Source organism: Stegostoma tigrinum, chromosome 23 (assembly GCF_030684315.1).
Source record: "Stegostoma tigrinum isolate sSteTig4 chromosome 23, sSteTig4.hap1, whole genome shotgun sequence".
In the NCBI taxonomy this organism is placed as follows: Eukaryota; Metazoa; Chordata; class Chondrichthyes; order Orectolobiformes; family Stegostomatidae; genus Stegostoma; species Stegostoma tigrinum.
This window is the reverse complement of record NC_081376.1, coordinates 48,491,530-48,515,119: the sequence shown is the minus strand read 5'-3', so window position 1 is coordinate 48,515,119 and position 23,590 is coordinate 48,491,530. Positions and strand designations below refer to the sequence as shown.

The 23,590-nt window shown below is 44.0% G+C and overlaps 1 protein-coding gene across 13 annotated transcripts in view; it reads left to right on the top strand.

The window, feature by feature from the left end:
- Window positions 1-23,590, top strand: part of mapk8ip3 (mitogen-activated protein kinase 8 interacting protein 3) — a 190,456-nt gene that overhangs the window by 109,560 nt on the left and 57,306 nt on the right. For 9 of the 13 annotated variants that reach the window (XM_059654163.1, XM_059654155.1, XM_059654159.1 and 6 more), the window contains 6 exons: window positions 264-416; window positions 4,897-4,963; window positions 8,077-8,207; window positions 9,829-9,885; window positions 11,054-11,230; window positions 18,111-18,161. In XM_059654163.1, the coding sequence (XP_059510146.1) occupies window positions 264-416; window positions 4,897-4,963; window positions 8,077-8,207; window positions 9,829-9,885; window positions 11,054-11,230; window positions 18,111-18,161 (636 nt within the window). The remainder of the gene's footprint in view (window positions 1-263; window positions 417-4,896; window positions 4,964-8,076; window positions 8,208-9,828; window positions 9,886-11,053; window positions 11,231-18,110; window positions 18,162-23,590) is intronic. The other 4 variants (XM_059654162.1, XM_059654157.1, XM_059654160.1 and 1 more) reach the window with 1 other exon arrangement.

The following is a 23,590-nucleotide window of genomic DNA, read 5'->3' as shown; positions in this document are numbered from 1 at the left end:
CAGCAGGCCTATGAGACATGGTTATGCCACCCAGTGGTCACAGTTTCTACACACGTTACCCTTATTCTTATGATTAATCTGTACCATAAGCTTTTCTCAAACACAGTCATAACCGAGCAAAGAGACCAATCAATGTCATTTCTTCCTCCCAAAGAGAGATTTCCTGTCTAGTCTTTGATCTGCACTTAAATGAGAATTTTTGCTGTTCAGTTCATTTGTTAATTGAACTTGATATAACTTGAAGGTCTTCATTGCATTTATAGGAATGCTCTGAACATAGTGAAGGATGACCTGATTGCAAAGGTGGATGAGCTGTCGAGTGAGCACGAGGTGCTGAAAGGAGAGCTGGAGACAGTCAAACAAGCTAAAGCCAAGGTTGAGAACCGAATGAAAGAACTGGAGGAAGAACTGAAGAGGTGAGACAGTGTGTTGTCATCTGTTGCTGGACCTTTCCCTTGTTGTAGACAATTCTGCTTGGTATGTGGGGCATGCTGTCCATTGAAAGCTCTTATTTGAACTAGGTGATGGGAAATCTCGATCTAAAAGTGTGGATATCTACAGTTATCAGTGGGTAGAGCTAGGATATTACATTCATTGCTCCTAGTGTCGTACCTTACCTCTCATTGGCCTCAGTTGTAGCTGCTTTGGCTAAGTGTGAGGTTATGCAAGGCTCCTTGCCATGAGATTTCCCATTGTATCTTACCAAACGCACCTTGTTAAATGTGTGCCTGGCTTTTGTGTCTCCTGTGTCCAATTCTAACCCTGTCTCACTGAGCGCCCTTCCAGAAACATCTTGCCACTCTGCAGATATCTGTGGGAAGACCAGCATCCTTTGTGCCTGCGCTGCCTTTAAAAGCCCATGGGACTTCCTTTTACCCCAGGACCAACAGGAGAGGCCACGACACTGTGTTACCAGCCAGGTCCAAGTTTGGAGGAATGCTTAGCGCTCTAGCAAGAAGGTCAATGTCCTTCTCCACTCTGTCAGTTTAAACGCTGCTATCTTTTCTCCCATGTCTCACACTCGCTCTATCTCTGCTACTGTACCCACCTCCCAAGGCTCGTCCTCCCTATTCACCTGCACCCACTCCAACTCAGATACTGCTAACCCTGCATGCTCTCTCTACTGCCCAGTCACTCACTCCTGCCTCTGCACAAAAATTTGTTACAGATGCGCCCACCCACTTCATATCCCTTACCACCTACCCCTCTCCTTCCTGGAGGTAAACAGCCCCCAATAGGGCAGAGAGAATCTGGATTGTGGCGTGCCCAATATTCAGCTCCTTGCCCCTCGTAGCGAGCGTCCTGATTCTGACTCACCCCTTGCACCTTGCTGTCCTCAACTTTCTGTGCCAGGACCCCTTGAACAAAGGTTATGCCTTTCAACAGCAGACAACTCTGACAAGCTTCCTGGACTTGCTTGTGTTAAGCAGAAAACAGAAGTCCACTCGTACAGTGTGCCTGGTATCTGGCTGACCGGGGGGCCGAAAAGCACAGCAAGGCATGACAAGGCAGGAATGCTGTGAACATCTAAATAGGATCAGAGTGAGTAAGTGCAGTGACAGAGTACGAGGAGTCCAGAGATATATTCTGGCCCAGTCGATAAGCTGGGTGTGTGTCCCTGAGTGCACAGTGTCCTTGCTGCAGTGTTACAGTGAGAGTTACTGGGTCAGCCCAATCTGCATCATTGAAGGACAGAAGCTTCCTGCAAGTGAATCAGAGATGAGCTGTGAAGGTTCACAGAGGCTGGAATGTTACAAATGACAGTATTTGTGGTGTGGAGTGTGCCCAGAGATATCGGTACCTGGCTTCCAACGTGAAGACTGGTCACAGAGCTGAAGTTGCCGGGTTTCTGCTCCGGTCTCCATGTTGAGTTTTCTCAATGTTAACCTCATTTGGTGCATTTAATAAGGTCAGAAATCCCACGACACCAGGTTACAGCCCAACAGGTTTATTTGAAAATGCAAGCTTTGGGAGGCTCAGGGCTTCTTCAGGTGTTAGTTGGAGAGGTAGTATCAGACACAGAATTTATATGGAAAAGATGAAAGGCTCACACCATTGATGAGGTTGTACTAAACAAGCCTAAGATGCTGTTAGAGCTTTAATCAGTGAGAAGGTTTTAATTACATATATGATTAAAGATTTAACAGCATCTTAGGCTTGTTTCGTACATCCTCATCCGTGCTGTGAACCTTTCATCTTTTACTTATAAATTCTGTCTGATACTACCTCTCTCACTAACACCGGAAGGACTAAGACTTTCCTGCGGCTAGAATACTGCTTGGCCTGCTGTGTTCATCCAGCTCCACACTTTGTTATCTTGGATTCTCCAGCATCTGCAGTTCCCATTATCTCAGGCTCTGAAAGCTTGTGTTTCCAAATAAACCTGTTGGGCTATAACCTGGTGTCGTGGGATTTCTGACTTTGTCTAGCCAAGTCCGACACCGGCACCTCCTACGTCTTTGATAGGAAGCTGAATCTTCAATGAGATGAGTTTGTGAATTTAATAAGGCATTTAACAAACAACAGAGATAACACAGTGTGGAGCTGGAGGAACACAGCAGGCCAGGCAGCATCAGAGGAGCAGGAAAGCTGACATTTTGAGTTGGGATAATAAGGTGTAGAGCTGGAGGAATACAGCAGGCCAAGCAGCATCAGACAGACAGGTCAAAGAGGTGGGGTTGGAGTCAGTAAAGGTGAGTGTAGGTGGGGAGTTAGGGGATAGCTCAGTCCAGGGAGGACGGACAAGTCAAGGGGTTGGGATGAAGCCAGTAGGTAGGAGATGGGAATGGGGCTTGAGGTGGGTGGGAGGGATAGGTCAGAGGAAGGACTGGTTAGGGAGGCGGGGACAAGCTGGGCTGGTTTGGGTTGCACTTGGGAGAAGGGAGATTTTGAAGCTTGCGATAGGGTTAGGGTTAGGTCCCCCACCTCTTTGACTGACTTGTCTGTCTCCTCTCCACCTATCTTCTCCTTTATCCATCTTCTATCCACCTCTCTTCCCCCCCCCCCCCCCCACCCCATCCCTATTTATTTCAGAACCCCCTTCCCCTCCCCCATTTCTGAAGAAAGGTCTAGGCCCGAAACGTCAGCTTTCCTCCTCCTCTGCTGCCTGGCTTGCTGTGTTCATCCAGCTCTACACCTTGTTATCTCAGATTTTCCAGCATCTGCAGTTCCTGCTATCTCTGAAGCAATTTTGAGTTGGGACTCGTCTTCAGAAACGACAGAAGTGTCAGCTTTCCTGTTCCTGTGATGCTGCCTGGCCTACTGTATTCTTCCAGCTCCACACTGTTACCTCTGACTCCAGCATCTGCAATTCTTACTCTCTGAGTAAACAACAGTCCCTCTTAATTCGCAAGTTGTGGCTGTCGAGTGAAAAACTCTCCTTGCTACTCAGTAAATCCATAAAAAATGGAGCAAGACACTCCCGCCACAGAGATAGAGCTTACCAGACCTCTCATCTGATACAAATAAAAACCAAAAGAATTGCGCATGCTATAAATCAGGACCAAAAACAAAACGACTGGAAAAGCTCAGCATCTGTGGGGGAGAAAACAGAGTTCATGTTTCAGGTCCTGTGTCCCTTCCTCAGAACTTTCATCTGATTTTGTTACAATTGTTGGAATAGCTGCCTTCACTCAGACCCCTATGAAATTTATCAGTTCTTCCAGTTACATAGAACATAGAACAACACAGCGCAGAACATGCCCTTCGGCCCTCGATGTTGCACCGACCTGTGAACTAATCTAAGCCCATCCCCTTACACTATCCCATCATTATCCATAGTCTCCTAAAAAAAATTCAGCCCTGTCTTCGAAGTGTACTGTGAAAGAAATCACACTTTTACCTGTTATTATCAACCATTTGCTATGTCCAAAATTGGTGATTATTGCAAATAAAAAGAACAAAATCGACATTTCAACAGAAATACAGAAATGTTGGCGTGTAAAACCTGGACCAAAATGACAGCGTGCATTTAGATGGTTTGTGTCTCACTTGAGAGACCGAAGCTGGTGCTGCGGGGACTGATGGTGACACTTTCTTTTTGGATGCACTGTGAAAATGAGACTCTCTCTGCCCCATTCACATTGCTGTAGGTACAGCTAATATACAGACCGTCCCATATCTGTCGTCAGGCTCCAGTGATTGCAGTTTTTGGTTAGAACGGAGTGAGTATGCTTGGGTGACATTGACCAAAGGCTTACTGAAAATGTGTTAACTCTTATGGAACATGGAACAGTAGAGCAGAGTACAGGCCCTTCGGCCCACAATGTTGTGCCGATGTATTATCCTACCAAGATCAATCTACCCTGCATACCCTACATTATACTCTCATCCATGTGCCTGTCCAAGAGTCGCTTAATAGTCTCAAGTGTCCAACTCCACCACCACTGCTGGCAGTGCATCCCACACACCTACCACTCTTTGTGCGAAGAATCTTCTGACATCTCCCCTATACCTTCCTCCAGTCGCCTTAAAATTATGCCCCCTCTTTTTTTCTGTGTGGGTGAAGAGGAATGCCTCTTCTCCCTTCACTGCAATTAAAGTATGTTTAAAAACCCTCTTTTTAAAGAAAATCGTCAAAATATTGAGATATATATATATCTGTTTTTGCTTCCCCTCTTGGATTTAAAACTTCACGCTATCTCTTGTTTCTTGCTGCAGCAAAATATTGGAAAAGCAGTTGGAGTATGTAGGATAATTTAAATTCCTGGAATAATCAAACTTTGCAAAAACGGAGACTTTCCATTCCTAATACTATTTGCAAGCCATGTTTGTGAAGCACTTAAAAAATGATTCAGCATCATGACCAAGGGGAGAAGCCGTCTTTCCCCACTGGTATTCTTCTAGTTTCATCAGACGAGCCTATCTCCATCTCCAATTAACTTTTGTGTCTTCTAGGGTTAAGTCAGAAACAATCGTGGCCCTGAATAACAAGGAAGGCAGAGAGGAACTGGAGGAAGTAAGCGTAAGTTTTCGATGCTGTGTGCGACATTTTCAATGGTTGTTTCAGCAGCAGAGAAATGCGGGTGGCTCATTCGTCCCAACAGTACAATATAAAACATCAGTTACAGATGAGTGGGTGTGTTCATTAGCCAGGAAAGTGCATTTTGAAATGCAGTGCACAAAGTTAAGTGACCACAGTTTGTATACCCTTAACGTAGAAAATTTCTGGTCCAACCAGATTGGATTGCAGATTGCACCTGCAATCCTCCTGGTTCCGCGCGCCCCCCCCCAAAAAAAAAGCGAGTCTGTATCGATCGCTATGCATATTGCCTTTTGATAACCTCGGTCCCTGTTTGGATATACAACAATTATCCACCTCCCACATCTCTTAGTGCAACTCAGATTTGTTTGCTATTCCTAGTTAGTCACAATAGCATGATGAATTCCGAAACAGTAAGCTCTGGTGGGTGACCGAAAGGGAGAAGATCACCAAGGCATTTCACCTCAACAGCAAATGTGGCCAATGTTTAAGAAAAATAGTCGTGTTGTAATTGGATAGTCCATCTTCCAGCCTTGTGAGGAACAATGGTGATTAGATTCCTGGATCTGAATAATGGACTATAACTCACTGGGAAAATATGTTTATAATGGTTCCCTTGAGTATCTTTGTTTAGCCCAAACAAAAACAGAAGTTGCTGAAAAAGCTCAGCAGGTCTGAGAGCATCTGTGAGGAGAAATCAGAGTTTACGTTTCGGGTCCAGTGACCCTTCCTCTGACCGGACCCGAATGTTGCCAGACCTGCTGAGTTTTTCCAGCAACTTCTGTCTTTGTTTCTGATCTACAGCAGCCTCTGTTTCACTTTATTTAGCCCCTTCATTCCTGCAAAGTTGTGTTTGCTGCCTTCAGAAGGTGGTGGTGTGCTGTCTTCTTGAACAGCTGTGGTGTGTGTAGTATAGGGACACCCACAGCACTGTTAGGGAGGGTGTCAAAGATTTTGTCCCAGTGACACTGAAGGAATGGGGACGTATTTCCAAATCAGGATGGTGAGTAGCTTGGAGGTGATGGTGCTGTTCCCATCTACCTGTTGCTCCTGTCCTTCTAGGTCGTGGGTTTAAAGGGTTCTGTCAAAAGAGCCTTTGCTGAGTTTCAGTTGTGCATCTTCCAGATGGTGTATTCTGCTGCTTTGGTATTAGTGGTTGGGAAAGTCAAAGTTGGGAGTGGTGGATGGGGCCCGTTTTGTTATGGATGCTTCAGCTTTTCAAGTATTAGAGCTGCAGGCAAGTGGGGAACATTCCATCCCACTCTTGAGTTGTGCCTGTGGACAGCTTTAGGGAGTTCAGGAGGTGAGTTCTTGCTGCAGAATTCTGTGGTAATTTTATGCCTTCTTAAACAGTAGCTAGCCAGTCTGCTGTGTCAAAGAAACTTGGCAACATTGCAGAGCATCGTCACCACGTTGACAGTAATGATGAAGGAGGAAGGACTCCATAGTCTTTTTCAGAGCATTTAGGGCTGGTGAATACATGCCTATCTTGCCAATTTCACCCAGCTGTCTGGAAGGAAGGCAAGACGAGTGGAGTGTTGTCGCTAATCCTTCTCAGACAGGAATTTTAAATCAAGGTTGAGTCTGATTTTATAATGATATGAAACAGAGGGGGCCGCAGATGGTGGGTTGAGACATTGTACAGAGCACAGAGATGATACAGATGAGGCCTGTTTTTAATCTAGAATTTAGCATGTTAAGCGCAATCGGATTAAAGTCTTCATTATATTAACAGGGTAGATAATACTTTTTATCCAGTGGTATGGGATTATTGAACTTGATGCATGCTGTGAAAATTAGGGCCAGACCATTCAGATGAGATGCTAGGAAGCACTTCTACGTGCAAAAGGGTGGGAGCGGTTTGGAACCCTCTTCGACAAATAGCAGTGGATGCTGGATCAGTAGTTAATTTTAAATTGGAGAAAGATAGATTTTTGCCAAGCAAAAGTGTTAGTATGTATGGCGTTGGGCTACAGATGAGCCATGCTGGAACAGGCTAGAGGGAATGAATGGTCTACTCCTGTTCCTGTTTTCCTCTTAAATCACAACGATGTGGATCAGAAACTGAAGAGCCTTTTGAGATGCAGTTGCAAGCAAATGTGTTTCGTTGCCATGCTTCACCAAACTGAAGACAGTGGGTGGACTGAAGTGTTAACGGTTTAATATTGAATAAAGCGGCCCATTGTCAAATGGGGCAGACACAGTTGAATTATAATGGCTGATGTGTTACACATGTCCTGCTTACATTACTGTTTCCTTTCAGTTCTGGCAATGTTCTGTATTCTGTAATGATGTGGAGGGATTGGGGTGGACAAGGTCAGAAGTCTCACGGCACCAGGCTATAGTCCAACAGGTTTATTTGAAATTGTCAGCTCTCCGAAAAGCTTGTGATGTTGAATAAACCTGTTGGACTATAACCTGGTGTCGTGTGACTCTATTCTGCTGTTCTTCTCGCCACCACCTGTGTCCGAGAATTTGATTTGCTTCCTGAATAATTTTATATAAATATCAGTAAAATTGAATCAGTTTTGGCTAGGGCCACGTAGTTGCCAGCTCAGCTGTCCTGTGTGCGAGTCACAGACAGGCTGCTCTCAAGTCTGACAGCAGAACGCCCGAAGGTGACAACAACGATGCGAATGCTGGAAACAGAGAAAAACAACTCTGCTCCCTTGGGAGTGGGGGGTTGGGGGGTGCGGCTGCTTCAGTGAAGGCCCACGGGGATCAGGTGAACATCAGAAAATGAGTCGATCCTGGCAACTAACACGTGCGCGCTGCACTGTTTCAGCATAGCTTTTCAGCATTTGGTTAGAGGGGTGTGGTTTGTAGATGTTGCCTGTTATTTCTTTCCAGCGACACAAGGAGAAATAGAATATCAGGGCAAGGTAACGGAATAACCAGACCAAAAATATTCTGCACTTACGCTGCGCCCTCTTCCGTTTTCTTCTTCTGTTTCATGTTAATAACACGGTTTCCAGTCTGGAGGAAGTTGCTGCAGTTTCTGCTGAATTCACTTTTCTTTGCTGCTGTAAAAAAGTATATAAGAGCACTGGTTTTTTTCTTCTGTCCTGGTGAAGCAATGCTACCTTAACCTACAGGATGATGTGCAGGTGGCACAGAGGCGGCGTTTCACCCGAGTGGAGATGGCGAGGGTGCTGATGGAGCGCAATCAGTACAAGGAGAGGCTGATGGAGCTGCAGGAGGCTGTCAGGTGGACTGAGATGATCAGGTGGGGGAAGACAAGCCCCATCTAATCGATGGGAGGAGCGTGTATTGTGCAGAGTCTCTGTGGTGGCTTTATTTCCTTTTCTGCCTTTTTCCCTTGACCAGCGATGGGTTCAGTGGTGTGATGCATGCCCAACTATGACTGATACATGGCCAGATCTTGCCGAATGTTAATCCCTGATGTGCATGGTCTGTCAATAATCTTGACATTGAGGCAGTTTCTTATTATATTTCAGTGGGGATTGTTTCCCAGCATGCAAAACTGATGTGGTGACTTGATAGATGAGTTGGGAGTGAAATTGGTGTTTTTCAATTGGAGGAAGTGGTGCTAGTGACAGCCAGTTCCACCCTGATGTGAAAGAAGCTGTTGAGATATGAAATGAGCTGTGGATTTGCTACGAGCCCATCCTGGGTTACTGACACAGATCACTTCCATCCCCAAAAGGCTTCCTTTATCCTCAGGCATTCTTAAAAAGAAATTGTGTGCACGTTAATTTGAGATGTCTTGCCAAGCATTATTCCATCTGGTCCAATATGTAATGGATTCTCTATGCTTCTATTTACATCGAGATCAAGAATTAGTTAAAACATAATTTAGAAACAATGGAACCTTTTGTATTAGAACTAATAATTTAGTGACCAACTTAAAGTCACATCCCCTTTTAAAAAGGAAAATTAGAAAGTACTAAGGCCAGGCCTGGGAGAAATTAATTAGGAAATGGTATTTCAACTGGGAAATAATTGAACATTTTAAAAATCACTACGCTGAACATTGCAGAATAAATGAACACCGTAGATAGAATATTAAGCTAATTTGAAATTCCAACATAGGCAGTCATTGAAGAGAATGCACAGAAACACAATGAGACATATTCCAACGGTAAAGGAATGAACTATAGGGAAGAATTAAAGAACTTTAATTCTCCAAAATGTACAAACGTCGCATACACGCTTGCGTGCTGTCATCCGCACGCACTGTTGCAAGTTTTTGGTGATTTTCTTCCTTTAGAGTTGCCAAAAACATTTTTGAAACAGAAATCAGAACAAAAAGAGATGCCAGACAACTATCAGCACGTGGAGCCCCATGGCCTCTTCCAAAGTCAGGGCTTCCAGCCATTAGGAGCAATATACTCCATCACTTATCTCCCTAAAAGCTTCACTTGGCTACTTTTCCAAAGTCGCTTTTCTGTCTGTAATAAGCAAGCAGACCGCAGCCCATGTTAAACTATTGATCTCATTTTCAAGAAACCACATGAATTCATTTCTTCTTTGTAAAACCTTGTTTAATCTAGAAGATGTCTAAACAGTTTCATGTCTTACAGTTTTTTTTGGCAGAAGTCACAAATGTAGCGATGTAGTGCCAACAGTTGTCTTGTGAGTTTGGACTGATGCAACAGTTCAGTTTGACACAGTATGAGCTGTCTTGGGAAAGAAACCTGACCCTGCAATATTTTTGCTGGATTTCATGCTTTAAAAAGTTTACCAGGATATTCGGAGGATGCATTTTCACCAAATCGGCAACAATCCAACATACTTGACAGCACTCATGATTTTAAGCAAGTTGACTATTTGGGAAATTGTGTGCCCAATGTGCCATTTACTGTCTTATTTTTAATATTTATTAGAGCTTCTCGAGAATACCCATCGATCCAGGAGAAGAAAAAGTCAAGCATTTGGCAGTTGTAAGTATTTTAATTGTAGAAACAGTAGCTTAAAGAGTTTAAAAAAATAGTTTGAAATGCATGTTTTCTTACAATTTAACTTCAATTATCTATCATCGTGTGTAATATTTTCCAAGATTAGCAATATATCCGTATGTTCTAATCAGTGTTAACAGACAGCGGCCAGTCTACCTCACCTTTTGGGTGAGCAGTTTGTTCCTAGAACTCTGCCATTGTCACTCTGAAAGTGCTAGAGTCATACAGCATGTGAACAGACCCTTTGATGTAACCAGTCCTTGATGGCCATAATCCCAAAATAAACTGGTCTCACCTGCCTGCACTTTGTCCATTTCCCTCCAAGCTGATCTTATTCATGTATTTATCTAAATGACTTTGAAGTGTTGTGATTGTACCCACGTCCACCGTTTCCTTTGGAAGTTCATTCCACATACGAGCCAGTATCTATGTCTTTTTAAAAAAAAAAGTTGCCCCCATGTCTTTCTGAAATCTTTTTCCTCTCCTTAAAAATATGCCTGCTAGTCTTGTAATCTCCCACCACAGGGAAAAGTCACCTGCCATTCACCTTATGTATAAACCTCAATAAGCTCACCACTGAGTCTCCTATGCTCCAGTGTAAACAGTCCTAACTTCTCCCTGTAACTCAAGCCTACCATTCCCAGCAATGTCCAGAAGGAGTGAGCCGGACTACTCCTCCTGTGTGACCTTTTCTCCCACTGCTTAGAGACCTTCCCTTGGCTAGTGTCTGGGCGATTTGTCAGAGAACGGGTGAGGGGAGAAGCTGCAAGTGGCTGTCCTAGCGTTGCTTCACCCACTTTTGAATTGTGCGAACGTCGGAATATTTCTCCGAAGTGAGACATCAGTAGATGTGGAGGAGCAAAGGGATTCAGGTACTGATGTAGAAATGCCACAGTCCCAGACAACCAAAGGGCTGCTGTCATTTGAAAATGAGGCCTAGTGGTGAGCTTAACCTGTGTCTCAGGTTGGGTTGAGGAGGCAGGACCTATTTGGATTGTGTATTATAAAATGGATATTATAACATGCAGTACGTTCTTTTTGAAAAAAAAGGTGGTGTATTTTGCATGATTATTGTGACTATCGGGCTGCAGTAGGGAGCTAGTAGTTGTTTCTCTTTGTTAACTGTTACTCACTTTGTTATCATTTTCTCCAGTTTCAGCCGTCTCTTCAGCTCCTCTTCTACTGCTCAGCCAGCCAAGAGGCCCCCGGTCCTTCATTATGCTGCTCCCAACACCTACGGCTCTTCTGGTTTCACCAAACGCCGAAGCCACACTATGTCCCAGTTATCTAGCGCTGACAGAACGCGAGCCGTGGACTTCCTGCCTGAGGAGTAAGTGACTGCCGAAATGGTGTGGCCTTCTCCCCACCTGTATAGCTCCGACATACAGCCTGCTCCCACGGCGCAGGGTTGATTAAAAGATTTGCAGTTTATGTATGTTTAGGCTTATTTTCATTATCTCCGCTGTTTCATTTCCATTATTCATTTGCTTTGCTTGGTTATTTACTTTGCTGCTCTTTCATTTGTGGTAATTGGTTACTGCCAAAGAAAGGTTGTTTGCAAAGGTGGCGCTGCCGTCTATTTTGATTTTTGTGCAGAAGGATCTTAGCATCAGGATTTATGTTTTTTGAAAGAATCTGACCCTTCAGCGCTCTTTTGTTAGAAAGAGGGATCGAGCCAACAGAATATCTTTCAATAATGATCCACTGTTTTCAACTAAAATGGCATAAAATGTACTTTTTGTTGTGATTTTGGTTGTTGGTGTTCACTGAGGTACTGGAGCCAGATACTGACCCAGACAGTATGATGGAACTGCATTAATTTCCATTGGGCATGCCTAGCCTCCTCTGAAGCTGGTGGCCTCAGAAAGACAACCCAGGCAGTTTGCTGGATGATAGAATCAACACTCGCCTTTTCTCACTCTTCCCAGTCAAAGAAAAATGAAGACATGAAATCATAAACGGAGAGAGTTTTTCTTTTAAGAAAATCAGAATTTGTTTATTTGGATCTTTTCTGAAAGAGAACTCCTATGGGGAAATTTCTTCTTCAAATGAAACCAGAAACAAGGCCTTCGATTCAGGCTCTGAGTCGCTTAAGAAACTACCATTTCACAAATTGCTTTTAAAGATCTAATTCCTTCAAGTGTGAATCCCCACTAGTTGCACATTGAGGTCTACAATGACAGTGAAATGGACTTCTACTTGTGTTCATTTTCTTCGGATTACTAATATGTGTGAATGTGCTGGTATGTTTAAATTTCTTCTTCTTCTTGCATCTTTTTATTAAATGTACTTTTTATGTGTTGACATTAACAAATGGATTTACGTTTAACCAAATCTGTTTGGCTGCCTGTGACTTCATGGTCAGGTGGGGCTAGATGGCTCAGCTGGCTAGATAGAGTCCCCAATGCCAACAGTGCAGGTTGGTTCCCAATCCAGCTGGGGTTTTCTCGGATCTGGGTCTGTGCCCGTGCCCTGCTCACGAGAGTTGAAGGCACTGGCCAACCACTGCTGATGAGAACTGTTCAGAACGAAGCATCAGCAGACAATGAGCCTTCAGACAGAGGACACATTGACTTGAAAATGGATCTTTATAGGACACCCAACTCCCCATTCTAAAACGTGATACAGCTGGGGCAAACAAAAGCTAACTTGGAGATTAACGTGTAGTTATAAATTAAGTTGCTTATGGTATACAGGGTGGGGTGGGTGCATAGTATGTGCAATGTTGTAATGTACATCTGCGAACAAAAAACTGCATTTGTAAAATGTGTTGGACATAATAGAAGGTCTGAAAGCATACTATAAAACAAAATATGACACTGAGCCACATATTAGTGTTGATGATCAAAAGCTTGATTAATGAGATGGTTTTATGACTGGGCATGTGGAAATAACCCAGGCAAAGGTTGAATGTTTCTTTGGTTGGAAGAGGAAGCTAAAAAAGACTGAATGGGCCATTTCTCTTATTTCTTAAGTTCTCAAGGAGCCCCTTAAAGAAGGAAAGAAAGGTGGAGAGGTTTCGGACTCTGTTTCCAGAGCTTAAGGCTGTGCCAGCTGAAGGTACAGTCTCCAGTTGGGATGTTTGGAGTCTGAGGATTAGAGGAACACAGATGTCTGGGGAGATTGTGGGACTGGGGAGATTACAGAGATGACGCTCTTGAGAGATAAGTGTCGTACAAATAACTTTGAGGGTTTGGAGAAATGCTCCAGTTTAAAGGGAAAGCGGGCTAAGTGAGATCCTTCCATTCTCCTGTGGTGGTGTGTTACAGCTCACTCAGCGAGTCTGAGTCGTTGTCGCAACGTATACTTTCACAGCTTGGTATCTTAAGATGCTGCTTGGCCTGCTGTGTTCATCCAGCTCCACACTTTGTCATCTTGAATTCTCCAGCATCTGCAGTTCTCATTATCTCTGTGCTACTTTTTTTGTCTAGTTTGGCCCTACAACATCACCTAATTTCCCATGACTCTGCAAATTAGTGTCCTTGAAGTAAATATTGAATCGTCTTATTGAAGTCCCCGTTGTATTTGGTTGTAGCATCCCTTAAGATAGAACCTTCCAGATCTCAACAATAATCAGGGTATAATTTTCCCATCCTGAGAGGTGTCAAGAAGGGGAAAATAATTTGGTGCATTGGTCCCGGAGAGAAACTTACTTCCTTCTGACTACCTCAGCCATTAAGTGTGGGTGAAAAGGTCCATTGGTGAATTTCATGACTCACCACTAACTAAGGCCCTTAATTATTGGCTGCCTAAGGTCCTCCCTAATCGTGTGTCTCCTCGACGAGCCTGTCTTGCTCACAGCACACACTGTTCCACTAACTGACAGCCAATCATGTTACTGGCCGGCAGACGATTTTTGTTCTTGGTAACTGGCCCCAGTACACAAACCAGCTCCGTTTGAAAGCAATCCCTCAGCTCCAATTCGTCTGCACACTGCAGGAATCCACAGTTCCACAAACGCAGTTCTCAGAACCAAATTCCTTTTTTTTCAAAGCATGCATCCATCCCTTTTAAAATCTCTGGGTTTCAAAACACTTTTTTCATTGCAGTTGATAATTTTAAAAAGCTTGAGAAATAAAATGACATGGCAGAGAAAGTTGTCTAGTTTTTCAACTGTGGCGGCCTTCATAGTGGGTTTGAGACAGCCTCTAATTGCCCCAGCCGGAGGCATGGACAGGGGAGCACCAATGAAGGTGGTCTCTTCAGAAACAAAAACCTCCTGTATCCCTTGCCTCAACCCCTTTTTAACCACAGAAGTGAGGCAAAAATGACTTCCCTCCTTGCCCTGAGGAGTAGGCCCTGACCGACTGGTATTAAGATCCAGAAGCTCATGGCCTGTGGTAGGCCAACACCTTCTGGAAATGTAGAATCCTGCGATAGGTCAAGAAACTCGCCCAAGTTCATCTGTCAGCTCTCAATAGGCTAATTGATGGGCACCCAATTAGGTTATCTTGCCAACTAAAACAGAAATTACTGGAGAAACTTGGCAGCTCTGCCAACATTTATATAGAGAAAGCAGTCAACGTTTCAGCTCTAGTGACTCTTAGGAATGGTCCTGAAGAAAAGTCACTGGACCTGAAATGTTAACTCCGTTTTTTCTGTCTGCAGATGCCAGACCTATTGAGTTTCTCCAGCGATTTCTGTTTTTGCTTCAGATCGTCGGTACCTGCAGTTCTTTTTGTTTTAATTTTTGAGTCAGCTTGCTGAGGGGAGGGGGAATGTTAATTTCCTCTTAATGTACACTCAACCCCATGTAGGAAAGAAAAACTCTCAAAATTGTACCCACAATGAGAAAAATGTTTGCTTATTTCACATCTGGTTTTGCTTCCAATTATTTGAGCCTGTGCCTTCTGGATAGTGATCCGCATTTGGCAGGAAATAATTTCTCCCTCTTTGGCCCATCAAGAGGCCACCTCCCACACTTTTGAACATCTTTATCAGCTCTCCTCTTAAGTTCTGCTGCTCTCAGATGAACACTCCTGTCTTGTTTAATCCCTTGACAGAACTGAGGTCCCTCATTCCTGGTGCAATTTTAGTTAAGCCCCAAAGTTGGGGAACACACATGGTGGATGTCTCAAGCTGTGCTGTTGTTCTGATTGAAGAGGCGAGGGCAGTTTGTTAAAACACTTAAATTCAAATGGACATGTTAGCATACAACTTGAGCATTGCTGAAAAAAGGCATGTTTTGCTGAAGGTATTTGCATTGCCCTCGTCTGGACAATTTGCAAGAATACCCAATAAGGGAGAAAAGAGCAATATTTATACATTGAGGGGAGAGTGCTGATTTGGTTGGTAAGTTGACTGAAGTATAAATTTTGTTGCCAGGTAGTCTTCGAGGTGCAGGAAGTCTGGGAGTAATAAGGAAGTGGGACGCGCTGGTTCTAGAAAGCTTTCACTCTGGGCCTTCTGAATCCTTGTCCCAGCGTCTCCAGAAACCCTTGGTCGTCCTTTTTGTCTGTTCTGACTCCTGTCTACGCCATCCACCCCCACCCCCCGGCCACAGTGGGTGGCCTGAATCGTGATCAGTGGCTGCCGGATTGCTCCTGAGGGTCATCCACACCTTCATCACCACCTTGTAAACCCTGGGACCTGAAGGGAGACTGTAGGGTAATTTTACTGCTGATTATTGGAGATAACCAGGCTATATTACCCTGAAATCTACATTGGAAATTACTTTAAATGGTCAGTATAGCAGGAATAGAATGGCCATGACTTCCTCATCTGTACAGATGATTCTCTGTGCTGTTAACCAGACTTGGGAGAATTTAACATGTGTTGGTGTAATACCTGCATTTATGTAGCACCTAATCCTGCGATCCTAGGAAGGGGGTAAAATGATTTGCAACCAGTGAAATGGCTTTTGAAGTTGGATTTTTATGATGTTGGAAGCTCCCACAGATAACAACATGACAATGATCAGATAATCTGTTTTGTGGTCTTGGCAAAGTGTTAAGAATTGGTTGGATGCCTTTGCCACTGTTTGAATAATATTATTACATGCCAAGCTGAGAGGGCAGGCTGAGTCTTGATTTAACACCCAAATTGAAAGGAGGTTGATCTGACTGTCCAGCACTCCTCCAGTTGTGGATTGAAGTGCCACCGCATGCCAAACAGCTAGGTCTCCCACCCTGTTCAAAACACAATTGTAAATCCAAGGAATGAATATGTTGTTAGGCACTGATGTGGGTTTTGCTTTAAAAACAAGTTGTTTGATTTTGCTAAATGTGTGAGCATGCTAAGGATTCTCATCAGTTTTTGATCCAACTAGACACTCTGTCATACTAAATACTGAATTTTAAACCAAATACTCCTCAAGTAAAATTATTCTTAGCATACACTGGTGAATAGAAAGGGTCTTTTCCCTACGGTGGAGGAGCTCAAAATTAGGGCCAAATTCTTAAATCATATCATAGAATCCCCACAATGTGGAAACAGGCCCTTTGGCCCAATAGCTCCACACCAACCCTCAGAGCATCCCTCCAGATCCATTCCCCTACAACCCACCTAATCTACACATCCCTGAACACTGTGGGCAATTCAGCACGGCCAGTCCACCTAGCCTGCACATCTTTGGACTGTGGGAGGAAACTGGACCACCTGGAGAAAACCCACGCAGACACGGGGGAGAATGTGCAAACTCCACACAGACAGTCGCCCGAGGGTGGAATCAAACCCCGGTCCCTGGCTCTCTGAGGCAGCAGTGCTAACCTCTGAGCCACCATGGGGTTACCATTGACCAGAAACTTAACTGAATTTGCTCTATGAATACAGTGGCGACGAGAGCAGGTCAGAAGCTAGCAATACTGTGGTGAGTAACTCACCACCTGACTCCCTAAAGCCTGTCCACCGTCTAGAAGGCACAAGTCGGGAGTGTGACGGAATACTCCCCACTTGTCTGGATGGGCGTAGTCCCAACAACACTCCAGAAGCTTGACACCATCCAGGACAAAGCAGCCCTCATTTGATTGGTACCACATCCACAAAACATTCATTCCCTCCACTACTGACACTCAGTACACAATGCACCACAGAATTCACCAAATATCATCAGACAGTAGCTCCCAAAACGAAGGCCACTTCCACCTGGAAGGATAAGGACAGCAAGTGCATGGGGTCACCACCCCCTGCAAGTTCCCCTCCAAACTGTTCACCGTCCTGAATTGGAGATGTGTTGCCGTTCCTTTGCTGGGCCAAAATTCTGGAATTTTCTTTGTAAAGGCATTGAGGGTCAACCCTCAGCATGTGGACTGCAATAGTTCAAGAAGGCAGCTCACCACCACTTAAACGAGGGCAAATAGGGATGGGTAATAAATGCTGGCCCGGCCAATGATGTCCACATCCCATGAGAGAATTATTAAAGCCCCATGTGGGCTAGATAGAACAAGTAAAGGGAAACTGTCCCCTTTCATGAAAGGATCAAGAATGAGCAGGCATGGATTTAAGGTGATGTGCAAATGAAACAAGGTGAAATGAAAACTTTTTTTTCTCCTCACTCCGTATGCCATTTTGATCTGGAATGAGCTGGCTGGAGTTGTGCTGGAGGCAGGTTCAGTTAAGGCATTCATGAAGACACTGGATGATTGCTTGTTGTTTTTATCCAAACGGTTACGGGGGGGAGAAAGCAGGAGATTGGCACCAGGTAAATTGCTCACTAATGAGATGGTACATGCATGATGGGTGGAATGGTCACCGCCTGCACAGTGACAGTTCTCAGTGAATCTGTGATCACATCAGTGAAAACATGAATGAAGTAGCGTAAAGCCCACTTGATGGCTGTCGGAATAGTTTACATCCTCTTGGTAATGCAAAACATTGGTTCACAATTTAGGAGGAACTAGTTTTATGTGGGTGAGGAGGCTTTGGAATTGTAAACTTGAAGAAATAGCTACACATCGCAAAGGAACAGGATGGTGGAGCTGGGAAATTCAGCAAAATGTAAAATGCTGCATAAGTGTTAGAGAACAAAGCGGCAGGTACAAGTTCTGACAATTTTTTTAAACACAGAAGCAGAGGGTGTGCAGCATTCAAAGCTTGAGTTTGTAATCAGCAACATGACTGTACTGTGTAATAAGCACAGTCTTATTTTAAACTACTCATTTTCATCTCAAAGCATGCGCTATTGCAGACAATCTTTCTTTCAGAGAAGTGTGTATTTTTGTTTTCCGTTATATATGTTTTGTTAATTTGAAATTTATGTTTTCTTTTTGTAGACAGAAAGTTCCTAAGGAGGAGAAGAAACCAGACACAGATAATGAACAAGTGTACGGCATGTCAGCTGTTTGGGGCTTTACCAGGGCTAGGGATCACATTGGCGGGGGCGGGCGGGTGGGGACTTGTTTTCAGGATATTTTGGGGTCCGACAAGGCAGGCAGCTTTTGAGCACTTGTCCTTTAGGGGTAGCTTGCGGACGGTATTGTTCAGGATGTTGTTACTAATTTTAAAAAGCATTGTGGAGTGACTTTCATGTGAAGTTGATTCTGACAACAAGCTGCTTGGTTTGCAGCAGAAGCGGGGGCGGCTGTCTGGGGCCCCATAGTTTTGAGTCTCTGATCTTAACTTTGACTTGTCTTTAACTTGGTCTAGAGGCCCAGGTTTTAGGAGAGCATGCAGGAATGTGTGTTCGCTGTTGAAAGCAAGATGCAATTACAAGGGTCATGCTAAGTATGTGTAGAAAATTATGACTCAAGATCAATTGAAAAATACGACAAGATCACTACTGCTACAGTTACGGTTTTGTAGAAGACAGTATATTTTGTTCTTCCTGGTATAGCTGTCTGTATTTGTTGAACCCAAATACTTCTCAATGTATGGCTTCTGGGTGGCCATTACTACTGTCTTTCTAGGTCTGGGGAGTAGCTGCTCTTCCTTTGCAAAATTATGATCAGATCATTGTCCAGCATCATCCTGCATGAGACAGTGGAAGGGATTTCACATGTAGCAGGTGGTGAGAATTTGGGTCAGATATTTAATATTTTCTTATTAAACTAACTCCCACACACCACCTTCTCTCCCAGCACCTGAAAAACCAAAGCACTGATGTTCAATTCTGTAAATTCAGTTAAATCGCTCAGACTGGCAGTCTCCTTTAAAATAATTTAAAATGCAAAATATTTAAGTTCCCAATCCACCTGTCGGCTGGAGGACCTTTTGTGCAGGTCTGATCACCGTACTATGGGAAGGATGTGATCACACTGGAGGGGGTGCAGAAGAGTTTGGCCAGAACGTTGCCTGGGATGGAGCGATTCAGCCATGGAGAGAAATTGGAGAGGCTTGGCTTGTTTTCTTTAGAGCAGAGAAGGCTGAGCAGGGACTTGACTGAGATACACAAAGTTCTGAATGGCATAGACGGGCTGGATTAACCTCAAGGTTAGGAACCAGGGACACAGTTTTAAGGAGCAGGAGTTCTTTTTCCCTCAGAAGGTGCTGGTGCTGCTGCCTGAAAGAGTAATTGAGGCAGAAAAGCCCCAGGACATGTAAGGGCTTTTTAGATGAGTACTTGAAAAGCCACAGAATACAACGCTATAGGCCAAGTGTTGGGAAATGAGATTAGAATCGATCAATGTTTGATGACCAGCATGGACATGATGGGTCAACAGGTTCTGTAAAGGCAGCACAATGACACACTGGGGAGCACTGCTGCCTCACAAGCGCCCAGGGACTCAGGTTCGATTCCACCCTCGGGCGACTATGTGGAGTTTGCACATTCTCCCCGTGTCAGTGTGGGTTTCCTCTGGGTGCTCTGGTTTCCTCCCACAGCCCAAAGATGGGCAGGTTAGGTGGACTGGACATGCTAAATGGTCCGTAGTATCCGGGAATGTGCAGGCTCGGTGGATTAGTCACGAGCAATGCAGGATTTCAGAGAGAGGTTAGGGGGTTGGGCCTGGGTAGGATGCTCTCCGAAGGGTTGGTGCAGACTCAGTTGGCAGAATGACATCTTTTGGCGCTGTAGGGATTCTGTGATTCTAAAAATTCTATGACTCCCTATGACTAGGTTGGTCCCATGCTGTTGGACACTGGCTCCAATGTAGTTGTTTTGAAGCTGGAGTTCAGATTTAAAAATATGAACATCTGACCTAAGCAGCCCATGTTGTTGCTATGTGTGAAACTTTCCCATTATCATGTACTGGGCAGTTTTAGAAATGATGTGCAGCATATTCTTCCTTCTGCGCTGTAACAATTCTGTGGTAAATTGAACATTGCACACCAGCACTGTTAACAACCACACACCTACAATATCGTCGAGCTGCATTTGATCAAGCAACACCAGCACTGTTAACAACCACACACCTACAATATCGTCGAGCTGCATTTGATCAAGCAATGTCCATCTACCAAGTTCAAAATGACACACTTTTTCAACGCTTAAAGATTGTTCATCTCAACATTAAAGTAAATCCTGCTTTAGGAGACAAATTGCGATTATCAAACATCGGTCATGCCCACATCCAAATGTCTCATTAAAACTTTTGGAGGTCATTGTCTCAAGATGTGCCTCTAAGTTCTGTATTCCCACAGGAGAATATGAAGGGAGATATTAAAAATGGTTATTGAACAGTCATTGTCAAAATTTAAGCACAGGGATGTTGTTGTAGGTTGTAAGAAAGGAACACATTGAACTTTGGTGCTGAGGTTTTGTCTCTTGGACTTTGTTTCGTTTAGGATGAAGGTGATGTTGTGGGTATGTGCCAGGTTTGATGATTTTCCCACTCCAGCTTTCTGCCTCATTTGATTTTACTGCTGTTTAACTGAGGCCCTTAGGTTTTCACTTAAATTTCAACAAAGTTTTTTTTGCACTGAATTCTTTGAGGCTAAAACGGAGAAGCTAGCTTTACTCATTTGGGAGCTGCAGAGGTAAGGCCAGACACAGGAATGTTTCCATTTCTTGGATCCCAGAACATTAGAAATAGGAGCAGGAAGAGGCTATCTCACCCTTCTGCCTGCTCCCAAGATCATGGCTGATCTGCCTCAGATGTCAACGCCTTGTAACCCTTAGCTGTCCTTCATATTTCGAAAGTCTGTCTCCCTCCTCTTTAAATACTTCCTGTGATTTAATCTCCAGCATCTGGGCAGAAAATTCCTGACACCCAGTGCTCTGTGGGAGAATTCCTTGTCAACACAAATCTCCTTGTAAGAATTGAAAGAACTGCAGATGCTGAAAATCTGGAACAAAAACAGAAGTTGCTTGTTTTTAGTATCTTCCCCCTGTGAAAATCGACGCAAAATGTTGATTTAAATTGTCTGTCATTTCCCTGTTATCAGTTCCCTACTGGCATTGTTCAAGGGTCCCACATTTACTTTGGCTGCTCTCTCTCTATACCTGTAAAAGCACTTACTGTTTTATTTTTGCTAATTTATTTTCGTAATCAATTTTCTTCTTTCTTTTAACTTCTTAGTCATCCAGCGCTGGTTCCTAAATAAACTTCTCAATCCTCTGGCTACCACTCACGCATTTATGCCACTTTTCTTGCTTTACCTTTAGATTACAGGGTCTCCTTAACAGCCTTTGTTGACCATAAATGGTTTATCCTCCTCATTGAGACCTTTCAGACCAGAATACAGTTTTTGCTGACCCTTGTTATTAAATACCCACGCTGCTCAATAACTAACCTTCCCCTTGGTCCATTTTTCCAATCCCTTGTTACACAACTCTCTCTTCCTGTATCTATAATGGCTCTTACTGGAGTTCATTCAGCCAGTCTGAGACCTGAGTTGCTCTTGCTAAAACTGAATTTGAAATTCTACCATCACACTGCTATCTAGAAGACGCTTTTAAGTACAAGATCTCTGTGTAATCCTTTCTGATTACACATTGCTAGGTCTAAAATAACCTGTTCCTGGGTAGCTTCTGCAACATACTGCTGTAAGAAGTCAACCCTGACGCACTCAACAAATTTGTGTCACCCCTGCACTTCTGATTTGCGTGGTTAGGATGTCGATTAAGATCATCCACAACGGTTGTGTGCCCTTCTTGCTTGTCTCCATTATTACCTGACATATTCTTTGTCCTGCAGTGTGGGAACTCTTTAGGGCCCTGTAGCCCATTTCAACCTGTGACTTCCTTCCGTTATTATTCCTTATTTCCACCAAAACTGTTTCCACATCCTGACCTATTGCTGCCACTGCATCGATATCATCTTTTAATAACAAAGCTATGCCACCTCCTTTTTCTTTTTGCCTGTTCTTTTGGAACATCAAATATCCTTGAATATTGAGTTTTCCCAGTCATCCCACAAGCTCACCTCCATAATTGCTATCAAGCCACATGTGTTTATTTCTACTCGTGGTGTCAACTCATTGATCTGGTCACAAATGCTGAGTGCATTTGGGTGAAGAGCCTGAAGTTTTGACTTTGTATCATTAGTACTCTGCTTCTAATTTCTGCTGCAGCCCTCTGCATATAATTTCTGTCACGTCCTGTCACACATTATCATTCTCCTCTTCACTGCTCTGGCTGAGACTCCTGTAAAGTTAAATTCTGGATACCCATTCCTGCCTTACCTGCAGTTACACCTTGCTGTCCCTGACTGTGGACCACATTTGACGTAATGAATGTAAGGAGTTTGACTGCTGCCTGAAACAGAAGTGTCCAGCTACCTCTTCCCCTCCCTGATCTGACACAGTGTCTACAGTTCAGGCACAGGCTCGTCAACGCTGACCCCAAGCTTCTTGAGCAACCGATATTTGCTGGAGGAACGGAGCAGGAAAGCTGACATTTCGGGTCGGGACCCAAAACGTCAGCTTTCCTGCTCCTCTGATGCTGCCTGGCCTGCTGTGTTCCTCCAGCTCCACACTGTTATCTCCGACTCCAGCATTGGCAGCTCTTACTATCTCAAGTCTTGCTGCAGATGTGGATCACACCAGCATCTGCTAACTCCCACATACTACAGCTGCATTGCATCGCCTGGCCCAGCTATGTCTGTTCCATTCAATAAATTAATTTGGAAATTAAATATTTAAAGTGAATTTGTTATCTGTACATTTCAACTGCAGTAACATTTCCCGATTAAAACCACTTTGTAAAATTGAGGGGCATGGATAGGCTGATCATTTTCCCAAGGTAGGAGAATCCAAAACTAGAGGGCATAGGTTTAAGATGAGGTGAGAAAGATTGAAAAGGGGCAACTTTTTTTTTCATACAGGGGGTGGTGCATGTACGCAATAAGTTGCCAGAGGAACTGATGGAGACTGGTACAGTTATGCCACTTAAAAGGCATCTGAAGGGGTACACAAATTGGAAGGGTTTAGAGGGATATGGGCCAAATGCTGGCAAATGGGACTAGATTGGATATCTGGCCAGCATGGATAAGTTGGATCGAAGGGCCTGTCTCCATGCTCTATACCTCCGGGACAAATCAAGAGAGACACTGAGGGAATACTCACCAATCACCTCCCTGCGTTGTGTGACATCACAGTTTGGGTCTGCTGAGTAGAAACAAGTTGAAGGGGTCTCTGCCTTTGATTTTGATGCTTCACTGCCGGAGTTCTGCTCTCTGTGCTCTATTAGACCCCTAACCATGTTGTCACCTCCTGTAACCTCGCCACCTCACTACCACCAACAGCCCATTCACCAGTTTGGATGCAAAACGTCTGCCGGGCAATGCCGAAAGTCAGTTCGGCCATCCACCTCAGTGACTCCAGGTCACGAGTTTTTTTTGTTGTTTTCAACCACTTCCTGCACTTTTTCAGTGTT